The sequence below is a fragment of the Leucoraja erinacea genome, chromosome 3 (genome assembly GCF_028641065.1).
Source record: "Leucoraja erinacea ecotype New England chromosome 3, Leri_hhj_1, whole genome shotgun sequence".
NCBI lineage: Eukaryota > Metazoa > Chordata > Chondrichthyes > Rajiformes > Rajidae > Leucoraja > Leucoraja erinaceus.
The window spans coordinates 104,847,585-104,874,014 of record NC_073379.1 but is presented as its reverse complement, the minus strand read 5'-3'; the positions used below and the strand labels follow the sequence as shown (position 1 = coordinate 104,874,014).

The window sequence follows — 26,430 nt, the reverse complement described above, 5'->3', positions numbered from 1 at the left end:
TTTGCTCAATGCCAACCATTGCTGACAGCCTGGATGAGATCAGTTACTTCAGCACAAGAATCAAACCTGGTATTCCCTGCACTAGACAGTTTGGAACTGTGTCGTTTTACACCTTTAACATTATTTGACGTGCATTTTGAATCAGCAAAAAATGCGAATTAGTGCAAAATTCAATAGCAAAACATTTTAATTTTACACGAACAGCTAAACAAAAATGAAACCATACAGAACATGGATCTTTGTTTCCTTAACAAAATCTACAAAATTACAGCACCAAACTAAAAAAAAAAGTCAGTACACGGTCAAGGAAAAAATCTTACAAAAATTGTTAAATATTGCACTTGGTTTCTAGAACATATTGGATTTTTAAATTTATTCCCAATTTTTAACAAAAAAATCAGGAAACTGGATTGAATACTGGACCGCAGTCCTTTGTCTTTTAAGTTGGGGATCGACCAATATTGAAGAAATATATAGTTATATTTAAAACTCACAATTAAATTCAGATTCAGCATATATTCAAATATGTGCACTCATGATCCGAAATGAAAATAACCGAGCATGATCACCAATGGCCATGTTTGGTCTGCAAAGGGTGTGGAATAATTTTGATCGATCCCATTCGTTTTTGTAATTTTTTTTTACTTATTCTATGGAAATCAGGTTTTATACCTGCTTAAGCAATTTGTTGATCCCTAGTTTGGAAAGAAAGAAATAAGGGTTACCCAAATAGAAACATCAAATGCCCTATAATGCCAAATACCCCACAAAACAATTCATACACCAGGGACACTCGCAAAATACCGTGAACCTCAATGCCCTCTCTGGGAAAAAAAAATGATTAAGAAAATGTAACTAATTAACAGTCAAATCCTTCCACCAAACTACTCCATGTGGGTGCTACACCTAAGTTTGGCAAAACAGAATAACATACTTAAACTTTTTTTTTTACAAAAAGGCCACTTGTGGAATAAGACATTCGCTCCTGCAACTGATTTAACTGTGAGGAGGACTTGCGTTCACAACAGAAATGCCCATTTGACCTTGGTGAATAGTTAGCGCCCAGTACGAAATGAAGTCCTTCAGACAAGACGCCAATTTTATTTTGTGCGTGTTAACAGGTTAACTAATTCTTGACCTGAAACGTCGGGACGAGGGTAACAAAATAGAAGGGATGTAATTACGGTCAAATATGGCAGCGGCTATGGTGGAAAATAGGAATTCAAAGTCCAACCATATTTTGCAATCGTCCCTCATTTTGAAACAGTGCAATTTAATCAAAACACAAAAGAATACCAACAATTTGGCAAGTGACAAATTCACCTGAGATTTGTGTGTTTTAGGCAGTCTGAAACACAAAGATACTGTGTATAGTAGCAATGCAACAAATAGTAAAACAAAAGACAGCTCTCCCGAGGAAGGGAAATTAATAGAGAATTTCTTTGCAGTCTTATTCCAAGTTTTTGATCTGTTGCTATTCTACTACATTAGGTTGCAAAAGAACAAGTAGCAACACATATTGGCTTGAAGGCATTTGATGTTTGTAAAGAAGCCACAGTTAGGTTGGTGTTGCAAGGCCAGCCTGAGAAGACAATACTGAGCACGTGCAAAGCAGGTACGGTCGGTCCAGGCTACATAACATCAGTGCATTCCATCAGGTTGGTACACTGCGGACTTGATCTTCGAACTGTGCAGACCCCAGGCAAAAATCACTAACTTGATGTCTGCAGTCACCACAAATGAAAATAAAAAAACAGCCATCATCAAGACTGAATGGAATATGAAGCGCAACACAAGCACTGAATAATATGTGCAAATTTCAGTTAAGGTTGAGACCCCAGGAAAATGGTGTTAAAAGTCATGCCAAACTGTGGCCGCTGTTCACACTTCAGCTGCTTCTCGCAGGTGCCCCACGAAAAAGTTACGATTTCCTCTGGCATCCACAGCAGCGTTCCAAGCCACAGATTCCGGCTTTCATTAGCATTGGCTGTCTCTGTCTGTCCATTGTCACAAAGCATCACTTTGAGCTTCCTTTCTGCCTCGCGTTGAGTCTTCTGCCCTCAACGGTGCCGTGATGCATTTTAAAAACCACGAAAGAACAGGCTCGATGGCCACACAAAGCCCATCAGCGGGTAGAACAATTTGTTGCGTTTGTTTCACGGTTCTGACTTGACTGATCTGGATTAGGATCAATCTGGAAAGTAGAATGAGTTTGAAAAATTAATGAACCCAGCTGACAAGGTTTAAATAGAACATTTAAGCACTGAATGTACTAACTTGATGGCACTATGAATCTAAGGAAAGTCATGTGGATCTTGCATATAGTTTTCGTGAATAAAATCAGATGGCTGGGATTTGTCTATGAGAGGAGTAGGCTCAAGCTCAATGGCATTAATAATTCTATAAAGTTCCTCAAATTTGTAATTAATTAGTTAATTTCTACAGATTCGTCGTAGAAAGCATTTTATCAGGGTGCATCACAGCACAGTTTGGCAGCAGCTCCATCCTAGACTGCCTGAGGTTGCAGAGAATTGTGGACGCAGACCAGACCATCACACAAACAACCAACCTCCCTTCCATTGACTCCATTTGTACCTCATGCTGCCTCAGTAAGGCCACCAGCATAATCAAAGTCAAGTCGCACCCTGACTTGAGTCGCACCCCGACCACTCCCTCTTCATTTCTTCTCAGTTTCCTCTCAGCTGTTATCAGGCATCTGAACCGTCCTACCAACAACTAGAGAGCAGTCCTGAGCTACTATCTACCTCATAGGAGACCCTCAAACTATCTTTGATTGGACTTTATCTTGCACTAAACGTTATTCCCTTCATCACATATCTGTACACTGTGGACGGCTCGATTGTAATCATGTATTGTCTTTCCGCTGACTGGTTAGCACGCAACAAAAGCTTTCCACTGTACCTCGGCACACGTGACAATAAACTGAACTCAAACTTAAACCACAATTTATGCTGGCTTTGTCATTATAATAAAATCGGGAACAGTACTGTTCGAGAGCAGCATGCAAAATAAAAAAATCCACAACCAGGGTTTGAGGCAACCATGACACGTTCTTACATATTTCATGCATTTAAATTTAAATGCTGGAGGCTTCAAACCATCTTATATGCAGAATAGGCACACAACTTTAAGAAAATACAGATTCATTTAAATTTTAATGCAGTTCATTCTGTTGAAGTTAAACAAAAAAAATGTACTCATGGATCAAGATTTTAACAAGAAATTAAAACTGGCTAGCATGCTGCTCACATATGGTCATATTTTGTAGCAGTAAAAAAAAACTATGATATTGCCATTATTAGAGTCAGTGTGAAAGACCCTTCTGCTCAACTCATCCATGCCAACCGAGAAGCCCCATCGAAGCTTGTCCCGTTTTCTTATATTTGGCTAATATCCCTCTAAACCTTTCCTTTCCATGTACCTGTCCAACATGTCTTAAACTACACTGCCTCATCTAGCTCCTCTGGCAGCTCATTCCATACACCCATCTCCTTCGGGTGAAACTATTATTCTGCAAAATTGAAGTATGGGATTTTGCGCATGTATATCTGCAAATTTTAATATTTTCAGTAATCCAGCAGTGACACAGCTGCCTTAAAGCAACAGAGGCTGTGGTTCGATCTCAACTACGGGTACTGTCTGTGCATATGTGTACGTTCTCCCTGTGATCGTGTGGGTTTTCTCCGGGTACTCTGGTTTCCTCCACCATTCTAAAGTTATGTAGGTTAATTGGTTTCTGTAATTTGTCCCTAGTGTGTAGGACAAAATGAGCGTATGGGTGATTGCTTTTCAGTGCGGGCCTAGTGGGCTGAAGGGCCCATTTCCACGCTGTATTTCTAAACCAAACAGCACCCCCCCAATTTGGGATTCGCCAAACTAATCCCAATAAAATACCATGGGAAACTCTAAAATCTTAATAAGAAGTAGTTTCAACTTTAAATAGTGTACTGAACTATAATTATTGCTTAGTTATTTAAGGCCCTAGCAGTTTACTAAATTTAGGTACATGAAGATTAACGAGGAATTCTAGTTTAGCAATGGACGTGCTAGATGTCAGAGGAAAGTCTGCAACACCCAAATAGACGTGCCTAGACTTTTGAGAGCAGCATATTCTTAGCGTCAAAACCATGCCACATTGTGCTCATTGTAAAGACTATGTTCTGCAAAGCAAGTTCATTGGACCTGCTCATGTAGAGAAAAGATTGGGAGAAGGTTTGGGAACATATCCCATGTAGGTGGGACATGTTGGTTGTCGTGGGCATTTTGTGCTAAAGGGCCCCTTTCCACACTGTATTCCTCTGATTGCAAGTCAATTAATTCAATCTGTACTCTATCCTTGGTGACATCACAATTGTTGTATCTAAAATATCATGTTGAGCTGATGTCCAACAGCAGCGATATGCTAAATCCTTGTTGCTAACTTGTATGTACATTTTTCAAAGGTCAATAAAGGAAGGGAGCATTTCTTCACTGCTGACACCAAATTGTAAACCTATATAACCTAATGGGTTAATAAAGGGTAGTTTATGTAATTTGAGCAACATTAGGAACATACAAGGTGATGCATTTGTGGAATTTTCTGCCACAGAAGGCAGCGGAGTCACTGGATTAATTTAAAAGAGAGTTAGATAGAGCTCTTAGGGATAGAGCTCTTAGAGCTCTTAGGAGTCAAGGGATATGGGGAGAAGGCAGGCACGGGTTACCGATTGTGGATGATCAGCCATGATCACAATGAATGGCGGTGCTGGCTCGAGGGGCCGAATGGCCTCCTCCTGCATCTATTTTCTATGTTTCTATGAACAGATGGGTAGGTGTAAGAGTTGGATGAAAAACAAAAAAGGTTAGATACTGCTGGCGTTGAAAGCTTAAAAAGGACAGAAAGAAGAGCTCAATGGTTTATCACATCTCCATGTTATTAAATGGATTCAAGAGCTGGAACACGAGAAAATGTTCAAGAAGGAACTGCAGATGCTGGAAAATCGAAGGTAGACAAAAATGCGGGACGAAACGTTGCCTATTTCCTTCGCTCCATAGATGCTGCCGCACCCGCTGAGTTTCTCCAGCATTTTTGTCTATCTTGGAACATGAGAAAAATTGATGACTAAAAGATACCGATCCAAGGGAGTGTTGCTTGGATGTAGTTGATTGGGAACATCCAGGATGCAAAAAAAAGATAGACATGAGAATTTGGACTCTAGACAAGAATCAATATCCAGAAGATCAATGAAAACAGCAGATACATTTAGTAATGGCAAAACTTTGCATGGTCCTCAGTACAGAAATGGATGGAGTGAGAGGTTAAGAAATGCCTAGGAAGTGCAGCAGAGGCAATGTGGCTGGTGTTATAGAAATAGTTGAAGTGATTAGCCTTGTTCCGGATCAACAAGACCAGATTTAATTCTATGACCATTGGTGCACCACATGGATTTTGATTTGATTTGATTTGATTCAATTTTATTGTCATTGCACAAATACGAGTACAGGTACAACGAAATGCAGTTTAGCGTCTAATCAGAGTGCAAGGTAGTAAAAATACTGGTTAAAACAATATGTACAATGTGGATGAATTAAACTAGTACATAGGCAATAAATATATACAGAGAAAAGAGTATAAAGATGGCTAGCGTCGGGCCTGTGAGTTCAGCAGGGTGATGGTATTTTGGAAATAGCTGTTCCAAAGCTGATCAGTGCTGGGATGCTAATGTTTTTTCACACAGAGAGTGGTGAATCTCTGGAACTCTCTGCCACAGAGGGTAGTCGAGGCCAGTTCATTGGCTATATTTACGAGGGAGTTAGATGTGGCCCTTATGGCTAAGGGGATCAGAGGGTATGGAGAGAAGGCAGGTACGGGATACTGAGTTGGATGATCAGCCAGGATCATATTGGAACATAGAAACATAGAAATTAGGTGCAGGAGTAGGCCATTCGGCCCTTCGAGCCTGCACCTCCATTTAATATGATCATGGCTGATCATCCAACTCAGTATCCCGTACCTGCCTTTTCTCCATACCCTCTGATCCCCTTGGCCACAAGGGCCACATCTAACTCCCTCTTAAATATTGAATGGCAGTGCAGGCTCGAAGGGCCGAATGGCCTACTCCTGCACCTAGTTTCTATGTGATATGTAGGAGATATGATTAGTAGGTTTACAGATGACATGAAAACTGAGGATAGGGTGCTAGACTCAACCTTCCTTGAGGATAGCAAGGAATGCTGCCCACGGCTACAGTGGGATATCATTCAAAAGGAATGTTGGCGGATGGAATTTAATCTTGGCAACTGTGAAGTGATGCATTTTAGGTGATCAAAGAGAACTGGGAATATCCAGTAAGGGTGTGAAAGAATGTTACTGAAAGAGTGTGACCATGCAGTTCAAGTGCATTATTTCTTGAAAGTAACAACATGGATAGAATGGCAAGGTGCCATTCATTAACATAGAACGGCATATGAAGCATGCGTCTCTTCATAGGTGACGGCATAGAATACAAAGTTTAAAGGCGAGAGGAAAGAGTTCAAAGGGGATTTGAGAAAAAAACATTTTTTTTTTTTTTTTTTTTTTTTAAAGCAGATACTAATGGACAGCCAGATGTGAAATGACTTGCAATCAATTTAATAGAGATTTTGACAGGTGCTTGAATAGGCAAGGCATACAAGGATGCAGTTCCGGTGAAACCGTATGAAATTTGTGTAAACGGGCAATAAGGTCCATATCGGCATGGTGAGCCAAACGGACATTTTCACTATGTCTGTACACCTCCTCCCTCAAGTCAGTCCTAGGACTGACAGTCTTTTCAGGTGAGGCAGAGGTTCACTTGCACCCCCTCCAACATCATCTACTGTGCCTGCTGTTCCAGGTGTGGACGCCTATATATATCGGTGAGAGCAAGCGCAGGCTCAGCGATCGTTTCGCTGAACACCTCCACTCAGTCCACCTAAACCTACCCGATCTCCCGGTTACTGAACACTTTAAACCCCTCCGATTCCCACAATTACCTTTCTGTCCTGGACATCCTGCTGTGTCAGGGTGAGGCCCAGAGCAAATTAAAGGAACCGCACCTCATATTTCACTTGGGCAGCTTACACCCCAGCAGTATGAATGTTGACTTCAAGTAACCCTTGCTCTCCTTCTCTCTCTCCATCCCTCCCCCTTCCCAGTTCTCCAATCAGTCCGACTGTCCCTGATCACATTTTATCCAACTGCTTTTCCTTCTCCACACTAACAATGATCTATTTTACATATTCCTTGATCTACATTCCCTTTGATGTCTCTTTCTCACACTTTCTTAACTCTGTATCTCCCCCTCCCCCAACTCTCAGTCTGAAGGGTCGTCTCCTGAAACGTCACCCATTCCTTCTCTCAAGAAATGCTGCCTGTCCCGCCCGCTAAGTTACTCCAGCTTTTTGTGTGTATCATTGTTGTTAAACACTACAACTGATGCCAAGATACTTCATAAAAACACTAACAAAATTTGAGCACATAGGAAGTTAATAGCATAAACCTTTGAAAGACAATTTTAGACAATAGACAATCTGTGCAGGAGTAGGCCATTTGGCCCTTTGAGCCAGCACCACCATTCAATGTGATCATGGCTGATCATCCCCAATCAGTACCCCGTTCCTGCCTTCTCCCCATATCCACTGACTCCACTATCTTTAAGAGCCCTATCTAGCTCTCTCTTCAAAGTATCCAGAGAACGGCCTCCACCGCCCTCTGAGGCAGAGAATTCCAGACTCACCACTCTGTGAGAAAAACTGTTTCCTCATCTCCGTTCTAAATGGCTTACCCTCTAATCTTAAACTGTGGCCCCTGGTTCTGGACTCCCCCAACATCGGGAACATGTTTCCTGCCTCTAGCGTGTCCGAACCCTTAACAATCTTATATGTTTCAATCTGATGCCCTCTCATCCTTCTAAACTCCAGGGTGTACAAGCCCAGCTGCTCCATTCTCTCAGCATATGACAGTCCCGCCCTTCCGGGAATTAACCTTGTAAACCTACGCTGCACTCCCTCAATAGCTAGAATGTCCTTCCTCAAGTTAGGGGACCAAAACTGCACACAGGTATGGTCTCACTAGGGCCCTGTACAACTGCAGAAGGACCTCTTTGCTCCTATACTCGATTCCTATTGTTATAAAGGCGAACATACCATTTGCTTTCTTCACTGCCTGCTGTACCTGCATGCTTACTTTCATAGACTGATGAACAAGGACTCCCAGATCCCGTTGTACTTCCCCTTTTCCAAACTTGACACCATTTAGATAGTAATCTGCCTTCCTGTTTTTGATACCAAAGTGGATAACCTCACATTTATTCACATTAAACTTCATCTGCCATGCATATGCCCACTCTCCCAACCTGTCCAAGTCACCATGCATTCTCATATCATCTTCCTCACAGTTCACACTGCCACCCAGCTTCGTGTCATCTGCAAATTTGCTAATGTTACTTTGAATCCCTTCATCCAAATCTTGATGTATATTGTAAATAGCTGCGGTCCCAGCACCGAGCCTTGCGGTACCCCACTAGGCACTGCCTGTCATTCTGAAAGGGACCCGTTAATCCCTACTCTTTGTTTCCTGTCTGCCAAACACCTCTCTATCCATGTCAGTACTCAACCCCCAATACCATGTGCCTTAATTTTGCCCACTAATCTCCTATGTGGGACATTATCAAATGCTTTCTGAAAGTCCAGGTACACTACATCCACTGGCTCTCCCGTGTCAATTTTCCTAGTTACTTGTTCAAAAAATTCCAGAAGATTAGTCAAGCATGATTTCCCCTTCGTAAACCCATGCTGACTCAGACCGAGCCTGTTACTGCTATCCAAATGAGCCATTATTTCATCTTTTATAATTGACTCCAGCATCTTCCCCACCACCGTTGTCAGGCTAACTGGTCTCTAATCCCCTGTTTTCTGTCACCTGCCTTTCTTAAAAAGTGGGATAACATTAGCTACCCTCCAATTCACAGGAACTGATCCTGAATATATAGAACATTGGAAAATGATCCACGATTTCCAGAGCCACTTCCTTAAGTACCCTGGGATGCAGACCATCAGGCTCTGGGGATTTATCAGCCTTCAGTCCCATCAGTCTACCCAACACCATTTCCTGCCTAATGAGGATCTCCGTCACCCCATATCCTCATGTCCACTACTACATCAGGAAGACTGTTTGTGTCCTCCTTAGTGAATACAGATCCAAAGTACCTGTTCAACTCATTTCTTTGTTTCCCATAATAAATCCACTTTTTATAATCCAATTGGTATTGGGGGTGGGTGGGAGGATTTAGAGAATTTGTTAGTTTTGGACTTTAGTGGCTGAAGGAATGACCAGCTAAAGTAGGATGTGCAAGAGGCCAGCATTAGTGAAGAATAGATGTCTCAGCGTATTAGAGGAAGCCTCAGTGATGGAAGGTGACACGATGAAAGACGGTGTGTGAATATTACTTCCATTGGTACCTATTTTGATGGGTCAGTAATAAAAATGGCAAATAGTGCTGGTTTGGAAAAATAAAAACACAGGGTCACAATTGTTGAAATTAAGCAACTGTTTTGTTTCATGATAGCTCTAATTAAGTGACTGCTAAGTTTTTTCATTTCTGGGCTGCCTGTACTGCCCAAGAAATTTAGACAGTAACACGCCTACTGCCCATGGAGACACATAATGGTGACAGACACAGAGATGTGGTCAGTTATACATAGAAAGTCCACATCCAGCAACTGCTGGAGAGCAATAAAGACCACAACTTGAAAGGGTCCTGACATGGTCCTTCCAAAGCCAACTTCCTTTCTTTGTGGTAATTGCAAATCTTCAAATGAGATCTCAAGGATGGAGTGGACAAGGATTCCACGTGCAAAGAGAACATGGATCTTCTGCTCCCATGATGGGAACACTCTCCCAACAATGTTCCAAAAAGGACGGATGATGCCCATGTCTGATCAAAGGAAGTTGGATTCAGATCACCAAATCAGAGTATGTATCAGAGATGAGAACCTCACAGTGCAACGTCCAGTGTATTAACACACACAATTGTGGAAAGGACTGAGGGAGACCCGAGAAGAGCCTCTTTTTTTTTTTTGTTAAGGGTAGGTCAAAGGAGCCAGACGTCTGGTCTATGGAAATTAAGGCACAAGTTCTTGCAGAAACATCCTTCATAACTTTCCCCAAATCATGCTCTCAACAGCCATGGTTTAAACTGCAGAAACTCCTCTGGCCTCATTACCTTGGATATGGAGCTTGGAAGTAGGGACAGTTGTCTACTTGCATTGGCGCAGGACCAGTTATAATAGTTAGAGGTGCCAAACCAAATAAAGATCCAACAACTGTTTATGTTTTCTCTTTGTTCCCAAGTACAAGAACAACACATATCATAATGTTAAATGCCTTCTAAAACAAGTTCCAATTGAATTAATTCTCTATACCTAGAGATTCCAACTGCTAAGAGGTTCATGCCACTTAACTCTTCCAACTGACCAAAAATACTTACTTCTGAATACACAGGTGGAGGCTGGTACCTAAATTCCTGGATGTAGGCAAACAGTGGTCCCTCGAACAATCTTTCTAATTCATCCCGTACTGCCGTTGTAGCCAGATTATTTCGTCGTTGCTGATCGGACACAATTTCTGAATAGCTGGGCGGAGCTAAAATGAAACATAGTCAATGGTAATTATTTAAAATGGCCAGCAATTAGTCCAGCCCACTGTGATGGCAATATTGTTTGGAATACCAAACTTCTATTTCATCCGTTAAAAAGCGATCAGTTTAATTAGTTCTTACACAACATTGCTGCATCTATTTGAAAGATCTTTCTGTTTGTTGTAACTCCACTTGAGTACATAGTAACACAGAAACTAGGAGCAGGAGGAGGCCATTCGGCCCTTCGAGCCAGCACCACCATTCATTGCGATCATGGCTGATCGTCCCCTATCAATAACCCGTGCCTGCCTTCTCCCCATATCCCTCAACTCCATTAACCCCTAGAGCTCTATCTAACTCTCTCTTAAATCCATCCAGTGACTTGGCCTCCACTGCCCTCTGTGGCAGGGAATTCCATAAATTCACAACTCTCTGGGTGAAAACTTTTTTTCTTACCTAAGTCTTAAATGACCTCCCCTTTATTCTAAGACTGTGGCCCCTGGTTCTGGACTCGCCCAACATTGGGGACATTTTTCCTGCATCTAGCTTGTCCAGTCCTTCTATAATTGTATACGTTTCTATAAAATCTCCCTTCATCCCTCTAAACTCCAGTGAAAACAACCCTAGTCTTTTCAATCTATCCTCATACGACAGTCCCGCCATCCCAGGGATCAATCTCATGAACCTACGCTGCACTGCCTCAATCACAAGGATGTCCTTCCTCAAATTAGGAGACCAAAACTGTACACAATACATAAAAGAGTACAGCACAGGAACAGGCCCTTCAGCCAACAATATCTGCGCTGAACATGATGGCAAGTTAAATTAATCTTGTCTACCTGCACAGCCCTCCATAGTCATGTGCCTATCCAAACGCCTCTTCAATGCCACTATTCTATATGTCTCTAGGCACCCACCACCCACTGCATAAAATATATCATCCTGACAGTCTCATTTAAACTTTGCTAGTCTCACCTTATAGCCATGCCCTCTAGCCATGGGCATCTCCAAGACTTGAGACTCTTGCTCATTGCTACTTCTAAGTGGTTGTTTGACCCAGCTGACAAATAGTGGGAGATGTCTATGATGAATTTCAAACTTTCTGGCGTTTTCACCTACCTTCAGGTTGTTCAGGCAGTGCAAGACTCAACCAGTTCAAATTCATGCTACACTGGCTGCTGACGCTGGATGTCCGGCTGCCGAAGGGATGCAAAGGAATCGTTCCAATGACTAGTGGTAAATTTAATGTTAAATTCATTGCCCCTGGGATGTCCACATAGACCTATGAGAGAAAAAAAATAGGGAGATTTTAATTGCCGATTCATTCTCCTTCTCCTTTCCATCTTTCTCCCCTTACCCCTCGTCTTCAGAGGGTGGCAACTCGTGTTGGAGCATGGTTCCAATGGCAGCAGCCCAGCCCTGTGGTACCTCACCCAAGTGGTTACATGTCACATGAACACCTGGATAATGAAGGTGGTTGTGCCATTACCAAAAAGGTCCAACTAATACAGTTTCCAATATATTTCCATACACATGCACTTCCAGCATGCCCGCTGGATAGCAATCTGTAGAACAGGAAACTTCATCAGTTTTGTTAGGCAAATACTAATCCCTGAATTTTGGAAACATTGAGGCCAAAAGTAGTGCCTTCACCAATGTCCGGCTGTTATCATTCATATTGGTAGAACTGGAATCAAAACTGTGAGAGCTTCCCTGTCTGTGAAGTTCACAACGTACTCTGGTATGCATCAGCCCTGTGAGCTTTGGCAGAAGGCACTGCAATTAACCCCAGAATGCTCCGCTACTGAAAATACAAGGTTAAATGCCAAGAGTTGTATTCAGAAGTATAGTGGTACATTATTCATTAAAACTTGGGTCTCTCCTCAAAAAAAGTTTGTATGTGAAAGCAACTCATCTACTTTTGTAGACTTTCAGAAATACTCTTGTGTGCAGTTTTGGTTGTGTGCGTTCAAATAAGAATTATCTTCCAATTTTCTTCCCTGTCACCATCCTCTACCAATGGTTTTGATTCTTGTCCAATATTGGATAGCTGCTAACAAAGGTTCAAAGATAACTGCTAAACAGTAACCTTAATAGTTCACAGGAGGTAACCACATTTCATTCTGGACCCCAAATAGTTGCAGATTATTTAATGCAAAGGGCATCACAGATCCTGTCCTCAATTTATGATTCTATATCGATCACTGGAGTTGGAGGTAAAGTTTTTGATAAGTGATTACAAGCTCCAGCTGATTGTTTTTCTCATCAATTCTTCATTCAGATTAGAAACATAGAAAATAGGTGCAGGAGTAGGCCATTCGGCCCTTCGAGCCTGTACCGCCATTCAATATGATCATGGCTGATCATCCAACTCAGTATCCTGTACCTAATGTGGGGAATCAAAATATTATGTCAGTTAAGGGTGTCTAATCTATACGGAGGGTGTATGTAGAATCTGCAACTTCGGTATATGGTGTTTTTTAAAACTCTAGCCTTGCACTTTCATTTTAAGGAAAATCACACAAAAATTAAACAATTTAAATTTACATTCATACATCCACAGGGAGTTGAAATGTGCATTAGATTAGGATTGTCTATGAAGTGGAGGGAAAACAAAAACAATTGACTGGAGTTTTAATGCAGGACTATTTTCTAATTCAGAACAAATATCTTCATTTGAGAATTGTTGTAGAGCTTTACAGAAAGGAAATTTTTAATTTGACCACACAGTAACAAGAGTTGCATTTCTTTTTAAAAAAATGTTGTTGCTACTATATTCTCTGTAGGAAACAAGGTCACACACTTTAGGAGAAAGACGTTAACAAGGTTAGATTTTTAAACCTTGTAACGCATCCTAGAATGGTCACGGTTAAACTAGCTACCGCGGAATTTAAAAAAAAGTGCAGCAGAGGTGGACAATGGCAAGTTACTAGAGAAGGGACAAATTCTCCCAAAATATAAAATGACACTATTCCCAAGACAGTGAGTCTCCAATCTCAACTGGGCCAGCACAGGAGGGATAAGTGGAAGCTAACTGTCTCCCCTTAAGAATAATTTAAAAAAAATGTTTCAACAGTTTTAAAAACAGGGCAAGTCACCCCGCGCACCTCCTGACAGCCGGTTACAGAGCGGCATTGGCCTGGGAGCAGGTCACCTTCACGCCCTCTTGGCCGGGATGTAGTGCGGGTTGATCTAGAGAATGGAGAAGATAGTTTTTTAAATGGGAAAGAAATATACACAAACATTAAAAAGACACTTAATTTTTTTTTTTTTTGTCTCTACAAACACCTGCATTCACAAAAGTTACCTGGGAAAAAGGGAATTTTGCACTCTTCCAACTTACAGCAGGAAACCTAAAAAGGGTCAGGAAAAATATCAAGAGCATGAAAATTTCTTGATAAAAATATCAAGAGCATGAACATTTCCCATACAGTTTCTTGGGCCTTCCTTGACAGCCAATTTCACTCCTTGGGCTCATTATTCGGAGGGAAACTGGCTGCTAAAGGATCCCCACTTATCTACGATGTTCCGACAACTAAATATACTTAACCAAAGACTAAAAGAAGAAAATGAAAAGGGTGAACAGAAACTGAAGCAAGAAAATGATAACATGGTAAGCCACCTTCTTTAAGAGGTCCGGTGTCACCAATGATAATTTTGCAATGTCAGCACACGATTCAACACCTACCGTTAGCGAGTACTCCACGTGAATTATTGTGCAGTCTACAATCGACGGCGACACTGGCGGAATTTTCAGTAGTTTTCCATTCCAACTTTCTGATTTACCAGACGACAGCGATTCTCCTCTCAAGTTGGCTACAAGGTGTTTAACTTCCTTCATTTTCCCTTTGGCATAGAAAGTCTGTGTTTGGTAAATGGCTGCCTTTGGCACAACCATGCGGGAAGAACAATTCTCAATTTCTGCAAATATGTGAATTGATTCACCTGCACAAGAAAAGATACACAGTGCACAATGTAATTTGTGTCACTATGTCCACCATATGTATTCAGTCTCATTAAAGACAATAATTTAAAGTGCCATTTAAACAACATTTATTTATTCATCAACATGTATTATCAATCAGCAGTCTACTAAATTGATAGTATTTGTGCTTTAACACAGTCTACACTGTTTAACAATGGTAATATTAACAGCATTGATCCCAGTAAGAGTTATGGAAATCGGAACCCATTTTATTACAGGTGCACAACCTTTTATCCGAAAGCCTTGGGACCAGACACTTTTCGTAATTCAGAATTTGTCGGTCTTCGGAATGGAAATTTTTTAGCGTAAATTTTAATGGCTGGCTCAGTGGTAGAGTGTTCGGCTCATATCCGCAAGGTCACGAGTTTGCGCCTTGATCCCGGCAGTTACTCGGTGGCGAGTTTGAGTCTTCAATGTCGTTTTTTCTTGCAGAATAAATGTTTGTATGAAATGCAGTGTAGGAGAGGTGTACTGACTGTGTGGGCAGAACTTTGGAAGTGATTGCCCACCAGTCTAAAAAGCCGCTGTGTCTCCCTGTCCCTGGGATAGCAGGGGGCGATCAAACAGCACAATACCCCCCTCCCCCTCCAACTCCAGAGGAATCCGCTCCCCGATGGGCCGCTACGGCGACAAGTGGCAGTTTGCTCACAGCCCGAGCTGCGCCACCCCAAGAACACCTTGCACACCATCAGCTTCTGCCCCTACGTGTTCCTCTGGAGTTGGAGCGGGGCTGGGCTGGAGTTGCTGCTGGCTGTGGGTCTCTGGGATCTCCGTGCTTGCAGTGGGCCTGGGAACTGTACCGCCCTTGCCCCCTCCCTCTGCAACTGCAAACAACCCCACTCTCCTGCAAGGGCGGTACAGTTCCCGGAGGATAGCAGGTGGCCGGAGACGTCAGGACCAACAGGAACCCGCTCCCCGATGGGCCCCTACGACGCCCCGAGCTGCGCCCCGTCATCCGCAACCCAGGTTCCTCTGTAGTTGGAGCGGGGCTGAGCTGGGCTGCTGTCGGCTGTGGGTCTCTGGGATCTCCGTGCTTGCGGTGGGCCTGGTGGTCGACGTCCAATTGGTCCTGACGTCTCTGGTGACTGCACTGCCCTGCAGCCATCGCCGACGTGAAGACAGTACAAAGCCCCCGCGCCGGTGCAATGAGCGGGGAGCTGGAGAGGGGAGGGGTCACACACATGGCCGGGAAGCAGAGGGGTGTAGGTGGGGTGAAACTGAAGGGAGCGACAATCTGCTGCTGCCTGCACGCTGAGTTAAAAAATTCTCACGCAAGACTCACGATACACTGTGTATCGTGTCTACCGTGGGAACTTTTTAACTCAGCGGGCAGGTAGCAGCATATTGTCAATTATTAACCCTCCCGCGCAATATACCCTCACCTTCTCTTTTATGGATGGGGATTTAGTTCCCCTTTCTTCGAGGACCGACCGGAGGTTCCGCTGTCACCTCTGCGGGCCGCCCTCGGTGAACGTTTTCAAGGACCTTTCTTCAAGGACCGAAAAAATGTCGCTATTCGGAGGTTTTCGTTATTTGGATCTTCGGATAAAAGGTTGTGCACCTGTATCTTCATAGTAAAAATGTGATGGAACAAAATAAGTAAATATATTTTAATTTACTAAAAATTAAAAAGAAAAGATTTGGAAAGAAACCAGATTAGCTAAATTTTGTTGCCTATTGCCATCACAAAATAACTCTGTGGAAAATCTCTCTGACTTTTTGACACTGTGCCAGAGATTTGGTGACTCACTCTGGTATCAGCCATCCTCTGGTATTTGATCAGGCCAAAATCAAATCTTGGTTGGAAGGCATATGCTGGCAGGCTATTCGATAAAGGTTAACTGACAATAGTCAAACCTAATCCTCCCCTCAACAGAATTTAAGACGGCTGTAATTTTCAGTAAGGGCAAGTTGAAGTACGACTGATTTGACCAAAAGTGGGAACAAGAAAGCCAATTATTTCCCCCTCCCCCCCCCCCAGCCTTGTCCATTTGTGATGAATACAATTGAAGCACCAATCCAGCTACCTGGCTGATTCATTAATTAATCAAAAACCAAGGATTGAAATAATTTTCCAGTGCTCCAGATTTTTACCTGGTGTGTAGCCCTTGCGTTCGATTTTGGCACTTAGGGATATTGGGCCTGAGGAACAGAACCAGCAACAAAGAGTTTTCTCTTTTGTGCCTGCCTGTGGTGACTGCAAAAAGAACAGAAAGCACAGTAAATACCCCTGCTCCCTTCAGAATAGACAGTCTCTCAGGATGACATATGGTGGTACATTAATAGCAAACTAGCTAACAATTTATGCTATGCACTTTCAAGTGCAAGATATTAATGGTTTATATGGAGCAGTGCACAAGTGGTGCATAATGCCCGTCCCCTTAACTGGTGGATAGTATTCTACATATTGTCTAGACAAGTTAAAATGAATGGGACTTAAATATTATAGAACTTTTGGTTAATTCCCAACATCAGATGTAATTTTAAAACAATTGGGAGCATTGTTCACAAAGGTGACCTCCACTTCATGAATATTTGCACAAATTATCAAGGAAATCAACTCTTTCACCATCCTTTAAGTCTTATCAGATTTTGGGGAATGCAATTTTTAATTAAAGCCTAATATATTTGTTTCAGCCTGCAAAAAAGAGCACAAATTCTCCCAATGTTAAACTGCAAGAACTGCATTATGCGGGCAGGTCAGTGTCTAGATTAAACCATGATGATATCTGTTGTGGCACATTCTTACATTTACACGGTTTGTCCAACACTCCAATTTCCAATATACTTTCTAGCCTAATCTGACAAAAGTCACAATATTTCCCATTTGTAACTTTGATGTTCCAGTTTATCCATTCTCAATAACGTTTATTTTAGTAATTATATTGCTCAATTTAGAGTTGGACTTTGAATATAAATTGGCAATGGCAAGGTTAGAGGAGTTTACAACTTCTCAGTGTTTTGTTTTAAATCGTGATAAGAGGATTTGTTTAGTAGTTATTCTTCATTGGTGAACTTTTATCACTGTCTTGAAATCTTGAAATCTATTAAATATTCAATATCAATTGGACATAACTTTAAATACAATACCAAGCTATTCACAATAAATGGAATGTCTGTATTTACTCTATGAAGAATTTAATAATAGCTCTCTGGTGTTTCAGACATTAGAAATATATTTTTGTTGTAACCATTTGGTTTTAATTACAGGGCCCTACTGTGCATTCTTGAAATCGAGTTAAAAATGGACCTGTATGGAAAGTGTACAAAATTTCACAGTGCGAGCTTTCCAAAGCTTTCAAACACTCACCAGCAACAATGGTGTGTTAATGTCAATGTGTTCAAAGACTGTAAATTCTTTCTTCACTTTCATTACCAACATCCACGGCCTGTGCAGTTCAGCTTTTACCCAATAGCGCACACTGCCATATTTGCCTTCAAAGGAGGTAGCTAATGGTCTGTCAGGAAATAAAGCACCAGTCAATGGCAGCAACTAATAGAACAACACAAGTCAACTTCTTTGGGATCAACCAATCCAACAGTCTTTCGAAATTCAGAGAGGCCCTATTGAAATTCTTGTAAGTATACATGCCTAGGAACCTTCAATGTACAGTTGAAGATGTTCAGTTTCTGATATAGTAGGGTGGAAGAGAATATGATGCAAACTAGGGAAGTGAAGCCAGGTGCTGACAAAAGTTCTCCCTCAGGTTCCTTTCTTCTGGTTTTACAGGGCACAGATGCAAATATGTTATTTTCACTGGTTTGGAGAGAACAAACCTGCTGATAAATATCCAATTGAAAAATTCAGAGAACAACAAAGTGCCGAAAATGGGAAACTTGCTACCGCAAGGAATAGCTCAGGTGTTCAGCATTTTAGAAGAATTGGATCTACAAAAGTAGAACGGAATAGTCATTCTGATAGGGCTAGAAGAATGAAGCAGTAGGCCAGACCCATAGGGCCAAATACCCTGCTTCTGTGCTGTACACCTTCTGTAATTTTATGTTGATTTTCACATGGAATGATCACAAACAAATGGAGCCCAGAATAGACTCATTTGAATTTAAAAATTCAATAGAGGGAAAACCTTAGGGGCTGTTACTCTCAAAGGAGAAGATCATATGGTCTGAACAGGCATCTTCATTAGAATCACAAGTTAGTCTAAGGCTTCTCTATGGTCAATAAGGAAAATCGCCCAAAACACAGATTTATAACAGAAATCTACAATTATTTGAAAATATTTTTATTTCCAGGAGCACATAGGAAGGAAGGAAGCAAAAAATTAAAAGTGCAAATCTTACATTTGTGGAAGCTCAAAGCTGAATGGATATTCATGTCTGCCTGAAGGTATTGTGGTGAGGTCTTCTTCAGAATCATCATCATCTAAAAACAATTACAAAATAATTTAAATTAGCAAACATGTTATTTTATATACCAAAAGAATCAGGTTTAAAAAAGTTATAAAATAAACAATCAGCAGTTATACAAGTAAAATAACATTGATTAAAAGAAATAATAACTGCAGCTCAAAAAATAGGAATAATTTATGCCAGAAATTACTATCCCAGGATGCAGATGTGCTAGAAGTGTCCATCAACTCCCCCTGATCTGTTAATTATCACCCATTTTAATGTATTTGGTGAAACACGTTACGTCAGATCAGGTAAGGACAGATTCCTTTTCCGATGAACATTATATATATTTTTTAAACAATAACCGGATCATTTCATTGGTACATGACTGAAGCTAGCTCTACTTCCAGATAGATTTAAGTTTTCTGAACTTTCGTTTTTGGTCACCATGGATTCAAATATATGACTAGATCGATAGCTGATAGCCAGTAATGTACACTCTACTACAATACAACCCGATGCATAGTTAAACGTGTAATGGAAAGCCAACCAGGAACCATTTTAATTGATACTATTTGTGGTTTAATTCACTGTATCCACAAATGTTAAGGACATATTATTATTGCATGGGCATCAGTGGGAATTCTGCATCAGTTGCCCATTCTGGATTGCCCTGAAAAGTCACCTTCATTGCAAGCTACTGGTAAAAGCTTTATTCAACAAGCTAATTAAGACAGGGGCCAGTTAAGATATCTCCACAATAATGTGGAAGAGTCAGGCACACGGCATTCCCGCTTGGATGATTTACTTTCATGGAGGACGTTATTTCACCTTATTTTGTGGAAGCAATGAAGTTTGGAGCATTAGCCAAATGTCAATCAAATAACTTTTGAGTTTGTTTGCAAATTAATAGTGAATGCAGGACAGACGAGTCACATTCTAGCCCTTCCCTCTTCTCCCCTCTTGGCAAAAGGCACACCTGATTCAGGGACAGTATCTTGCCAGCTGTTATCAGGCAACTGAACCATCCATCCTACAATAACAAGAGAGCAGTCCCGAGTCCTGAACTAGTATCTACCTCATTGAAGACCCTCGTACTATCTTTGATCGGACTTTAATGACTTTATCTTGCACTAAACATTATTCCTTAATCGTGTATCTGTACACTGTGAATGGCTCGATTGTAATCATGTATTGTCTTTTCACTGATTAGTTTGCAGGCAACAAAAGCTTTTCACTGTACCTCGGTACACGCGACAATAAACTAAACTCAGCTAAAGATTTTTTTTTTTTTTTTAAACTTGCTCTTTTAATTATACTGGTTAGTGTGGAATTAGCAACTTCCTTCTGCCTCCCAGCTACCGCCAACACCCAGCCTCACTGTACGCTTATTGGAGATGGGGAATGAACAGTGAAGCTTATTGTTTAGAGTTACTAGGCGAACTCCAGCAAGTTGGTCCTATCAGGAACCTCAGTGTCCCACTAGCTCCACCCTGCACAGCTACCGTTCAGCCTTCGGGGGTTTTATAATTTTACAATTAAACAGCTTGACCTTCCTTATTCGCCTCAATGACGCGACCTTAACTCAAACTACTTCATTTAATTTCCATATTACGTTATATATTTTCTGCCGAACACCACGGTTTACAGGGGCACAATACTGTGACAACCTGATGCTGCTTTCCATTCACTGGTGACCCTTTCTAACAGTGCACCTGTCCCATTTGAAAATCCCTTATCTATCACTGAAGAGGGAATTTACAAGGCGTGGTTGGAATAGGATTCATTAGCTTTAGTAAATTTTTTGCAAGGACACCATCACATCCAACTATGAAGGATTAGCTATGTAAATAGCCAAAGAATACAATCTGAAGTTCAAGATCACCTTTAATCAGTATTCATATTATAGTTTCAGTATTTATATATATTATATATTTAAGGAGTGTGTGCATTTTGCATTAAATCAGTAAACCCCCTTTGTGCAGTAGCAGTAGCTGATCTTGCTCCAGATTCGATGCATTTCTTGCCTCCGCCTTTTCTGCCAGCTCAGCAGAAAGACTGAGCTTTTTTTTGCAGTGGAGCGGTAAACAAGTAGCGAGCTGTCAATCAGGTCGGCAGAGAGGCTGTGAGCGGAGAGAGCCGGCCTGAACCGGTGCAAACAGCCCAGCGCAGCCGCATCCACATGGTATTCATCAGCCACAGGACACACAGCACAGCACAAGCCTGAGCTGAGAGGCTGGAGTCTGGGCAATGGGAGGGAGTGAGGGAGGGGCGTGCTTAACTTAGCAATGTGAGCAGTCATTGCAAGGCAGTCCTTGCAAAACCCCAACTGCATGTGTGCAGCTTGTTCAAGTGCATTGCACAAAATAGCACCCCCCCCCCAAAAAAACAAATTAAATGCTCTCAAACGTTAATGCATTTTTTTTAAAGCTCTCAAACGTCAATCAATGCATTAAAAAAAAACCTCAAATGTCAATGCATTTCCCAAAAAAGCTCACAAATGTCAATGCATTTCCACAATAAGCTCTCAAAACGACAATGCATTTTAAATTCCTACTCATTCCCACCTCCAGTCCAAATATTAAAGACCTGTAAATAATTTGCAAAATTCTTATATAGAGTTGCTGTCGGAATGTATGTGCAGCTTGTTCAAGTGCATTGCACAAAATAGCATGCCCCCCCCACCCCCGCACACAAATTAAATGCTCTCAAACGTTAACGCTTTTTTTTAAAAAAGCTCTCAAACGTCAATACATTAAAAACAAACTCAAATGTCAATGCATTAAAAAAAACTCACAAATGTCAATGCATTTCCAAAAAAAGCTCTCAAACGACAATGCGTTTTAATTCCCACCTCCAGTCCAAATATTTAGGACCTGTAATTTGCAAAATTCTTATATAGAGTTGCTGTCGGAATTTATATCGTGTTCGTATTTAGAGTGATACGGCCCAACTTGCCCACACAAGCCAACATGTCCCAGCTACACGAGTCCCGCCTGCCTGCGTTTCGCCCATATCCCTCTAAACCTGTCCTATGCTATGGAGAATATAGTCATTGCTTTTACTCTCAGGAATAAAATGCATGCAATAAAATTGAATACAATGCAAATTGCATATTTTCTTCTCGATGTATTATTACTGTCAGTGTTTGGCTGTTGCCCTCCCTGAAACATTTTAAACTCTTTATCCAGAAAGGGTTTTTTTTTCCCCCCGAATGTGACGTGAGGCAGAAGGAGTGATGTGACTGGCAACTCCATTGACTAATGAAAAGTTAACAGCGCCTTAGCAACAGTCTAACAAATAGCAGGGCCAATCGGCGCTCTGGGGTGGTGTAATTGCAACGAATCTTAACTGAGCGACAGAAACTGGAGTAAGATAATAATGAACGAAAGCTCACTTACAAAAAAAGGAAAATGTGAAATTCTTATTTCAAACATTCGAAGACGCTCACTGCCTTCTCAAAGCTACCACATGCGTGTCAATAGCTATTTTTTAAGAGATTGCAAAAACAATGAATCAATTTACTCGAATTGGCACAATACAAAATTATTTTCAACTATTTTCTTACATATTAAGTAAAACGCAGCGAGTTCAAAGTAAACGCATATGCAAACGAGCCAAAAAAAATCTGTATTCAACGCATCAGTGCTTTCCTAAAATAAATGGCAAAATTGGAATAGAATATCACAATTTCATTGCAAAACTTAATATTATGGCACGGCATCAAAACCACAAAAACGTGTGGGGATAAATTATAATTTAATGCAAAATGAATATTTTCACTGGCAATGTACCTAACATACGAAGGTGTAAAGTAGCTATTGCAAATTGTTTTTCTGCAAAAAGCATTAAGTCATCCTCACCATCTGACAGTGTGGGCCAATGAGCGAAGAGAAGTCTCACAGCAACCTCCCCCCCTTCCCCCAATACTTGTCCCAAACAGGATTGAACCGCTTTGAACAAAGGGTGGAAACTTAGGAAAACAACTAACCATTTAACTAACCATTAAAATAAAATGATACAGTAGCTATATTAGATTTGCAAAAGCATAATGCAAAACTTGCACTGTCAACGTTATGGCGACAAGATATGTTCTTGTATAAATCCACAGCAAAAAAAAAATGCATTTGCTGTCATAGCACCTCGTCGAAGTGATATTCGAATGTTAGGTGTTACTGTATGCCACTGTACATGATGCATTTAGATTAAATAGTAGTGTCGTATGCAATTGATAGTCACTACATTAGCTGTTTGTATGAAAAAAAACATTATGGCAAACTCACGGATTTAACGTGGAAGCCATTGCATGCAGGCAGGGCATTATATAAAGTACTGCAGTTCTCAGATTTGTTTTACTGTAACATTTCTACATGGTTCTCAATATCTAAGAAGGAACAAAAACCTCAAAGCTCGGGAAAAACAAAAAGCTTGGAGTTTGCTTCTGCAGATGTGAATTTTGTATCCATAGTATCACAAATTACATAACGATTGGGGCTGTTCACAGGGAGAGAAAGGGGGGGGGGGTGAAATCTCAACGTATCGGTGAGATAGAATTGTAAAACAAAATAAGTGAGATATTAACAATGTGTTCCAGTGGGCTAGAGCTATCCAGCCTGGTCAAAGTCCCACCACTTTTGACAAACAAAACTGCCAGTGAAAAGTGATCCGCAGGATGTCGAACTTTTGCATCCATAATGTCTCTACGGATGGATAATATCATGCATTTTTTTCCTTGTATATGACCAGCGACGTGCTCTCCGAGATTGCTAACACCTTGCATTGGGAGTAACAGCGGGATACAAAGACGCAAACTTGCAGGACACATTTTAAGCCATTGCATATACATTACATTCCAAGCTTACCTCTCTCGTGTCCGATTAGTGGGTCTTTGTGGTTGAAATACTCCACTTCCTCAGTGTAGTTTTGAGTGTAGGCAGTATTGGAACCAGCATTCCGAGATTCTGTCCAGCGCACTTTCGCCTGTCCTCGTCCATGGATTGCAAGAGATCTTACCCTGATTTCCCCAGTAACTTCGATAGTCACTCGTCCGGAGACTGAATCTCCGCTGGCATAGACGGGGATATTGTTCTCATTAGGACAGTCATAGCTTATTGTAAAACTCCTCACCTTTCCCAGCACCATGGTTATATATCTAGATATATATATGTGTGTGTGTGTGTGTGTGTGTGTGTGTGTGTGTCAGTATAAAAATGTACAAAAATGGAGATCTGGAAAAAACAATGTGATCTTCTCCACCACTGTTCACTCAGTGCCTGGGTTTGGGTTTGGCTGCACAAGCTGCACAAGCTGCAGGCGCGACCAGTGCGCTATTAAACAGGAGCATCTGGATCCGGACAGTGGGAGATGCTGTGCCCCGGCTTTTGGTCTGTACAAAAGACGGGGGTATCATTCCTACCACCTCACTTAAAACGGTTTTTGTGTGAAAAACAACCCGAGTGCGCCTGTGCGTGATTCACTCTGCTTCCGCCTTGAGAGTGCAGGCTGTGCTACTGCTACTGCTACTGCTGCCAGCTGATCAACAGCTGATTGAGGTCATTCCCAACAAGCTCGCTTTCTCCCTCCCCCCCCCTCTCCATCCCAGCAAAGCAAAATGCAACAAAATTTACCATCTTTATTTTTTCAAAATTCATCCCATCTCTATGCTTTTAAAAAAAAATCCCCAGCCTATTTTTTTTTTTTGCACCGACGCGCATACAAAAGGCAATTAATGCAACCGATTCAATGCACACATGGCGCCACACAGCGGCTTGTAGAAGTGACATATTAATCTCACATAGGATGCATCCGCAGGGCCTTGAGCATTGCATTTTTGGTCCTTTTGAATGCGAATGGAACTTTTATTCCGCAAACTAAAATAAACGCGGTGGTCACGAAAGGATATTTACTGTAAAACCATAGAAAATTTCCAGCCAGGGTTGCTGCCTGCAATTGCTGAACCCAGTGCCCTAGACGCATAATTCTCTTCTGTATCTTCCGCCACCTCGTGGTCGTTTCAGATAATAGTCAATTGCAAACTTACATATGAGGTAATCTTAGTTTTAGTATCTATTTTATATTCTGCATACTCTCCTAACTCCTGAATCCGTTTTTTTTTAGCATTTTCTTCACCTTCGAAAATTTCAGTTACCAATTCCAAAATCTTTATTTTCAATGAGCATAATTAATTATATAAAGGTTGCAAAATTGAACATTGGAAGATGAAATCTACCCACACAGTTGTATTTGGTTTCTCCTTTTAATATTTGACCCAGGAACAGGAGCAGGCATTCAACTTGAATCAATACTACCTTTCAGCTATATTATGAGTAAATATGTATCTGAATCACATCTATCTAGATTGACTCTATATCAAGCAATTTTATTTTTCAAAATCTAGCAAACTTTTTTGATGTTGTTTAGGTGGCCTATCCTTAATATTTGCAATGGGGATTACTCCACATTCCTATCGCCTTTTGTGCAAATATCTTCTTCCTGACATCACCCTGGTATGCCATAACTTTAAAGTTATGTCCATTATTCTGAATTCCTCGACTGAAAAAAATGGATTAGCCATGATCATAATGATCAGCTATGATCATATTGAATGGCAGTGCAGGCTCGAAGGGCCGAATGGCCTACTCCTGCACCTATTTTCTATGTTTCTATGTTTTTCCCTAAACAATATCATTTTGATCAAATTACATTTCCATCAGATAAAAATCCAGAAACTAATTCATAAAGATGCAGGAAACATGAATGAAATAAAACCTGCTGAGTTCTTCCAGCAGTTTGATTTTGCACCTTGAACCAGCATTCTAAGAAATGTCTTTCGAACAGCAGAATTATCATGGTGATTATGTTATTGCAACATGTGTAGGAAAGAACTGCAAATGCTGGTTTAAATCAAAGATAGAACCAAAATGCTGGAGTAACTCAGCGGGACAGGCAGCATCTCTGGAGAGAAGGAATGGGTGATGTTTTGGTTCGAGACTGATCGGGCGGGTCTGAAGAAGGGTCTCGACCCGAAACGTCACCCATTCCTTCTCTCCAGAGATGCTGCCTGTCCTGCTGAGTTACAACAGCATTTTGTGTCTATGTTATTGAATTAGTTGTTCAGAAGAGAATCCTGGATTTCTAATCTAGAGAAAATGAGTTTAAATTCCTGAAGACTGCTGGAGAATTAAAAAACTCATTTAATAATTTCTATATAAAAATTAGGGTATAATCATAACAGTTGATCATACAACTTTGTGAGTGCAAGAAATCTTATCTGATCTTGTCTTGAAGGCAAATGCTTTCAGGAATGGCCGAGCAAGGCTCCCATCCGTTTCATAGCAGGGGAATGAGGGATGTGGAATGGAAGCTGACCTTGCCAATAGTACATGTCTTCTGAGGATTATTTTAGGCATCTTACTTTCAAGGCACCAGAATACATGT

General features: G+C 41.2%; 1 protein-coding gene across 4 annotated transcripts; it reads right to left on the bottom strand.

The window, feature by feature from the left end:
* Positions 1-169: 169 nt before the first annotated feature.
* LOC129695904 (arrestin domain-containing protein 3-like) lies at positions 170-24,500 on the bottom strand. Of its 4 annotated transcripts, none has more exons than XM_055633351.1 (8): positions 23,856-24,494; positions 18,943-19,024; positions 17,954-18,101; positions 16,738-16,840; positions 14,347-14,603; positions 11,778-11,940; positions 10,509-10,663; positions 170-2,194 (listed from the first exon to the last, which is right to left on the bottom strand). In XM_055633351.1, the coding sequence occupies exons 1-8, from the start codon at positions 24,133-24,135 to the stop codon at positions 2,126-2,128; spliced, it is 1,257 nt and encodes a 418-aa protein (XP_055489326.1). In that variant the 5' UTR covers positions 24,136-24,494; the 3' UTR covers positions 170-2,125. The 4 variants fall into 4 exon arrangements, with proteins under 4 accessions (XP_055489326.1, XP_055489328.1, XP_055489329.1 ...); XM_055633352.1 differs by lacking the exons at positions 170-2,194; positions 10,509-10,663 and adding exons at positions 13,766-13,850; positions 13,966-14,011 and having other exon boundaries at positions 11,802-11,940; positions 23,856-24,500; XM_055633353.1 differs by lacking the exons at positions 16,738-16,840; positions 18,943-19,024; positions 23,856-24,494.
* Positions 24,501-26,430: the final 1,930 nt, after the last annotated feature.

Coding starts and splice junctions, on each gene's coding strand:
- LOC129695904 (XM_055633351.1), bottom strand. CDS start 24,135: ATGGTGCTGGGAAAGGTGAGGAGTTTTACAATAAGCTATGACTGTCCT. Junction 18,102..18,942: donor AGCTTTGAGCTTCCACAAAT/GTAAGATTTGCA, acceptor ATTTCCTGACAG/ACCATTAGCTACCTCCTTTG. Junction 10,664..11,777: donor ACTGCCTGAACAACCTGAAG/GTAGGTGAAAAC, acceptor GTTTCATTTTAG/CTCCGCCCAGCTATTCAGAA.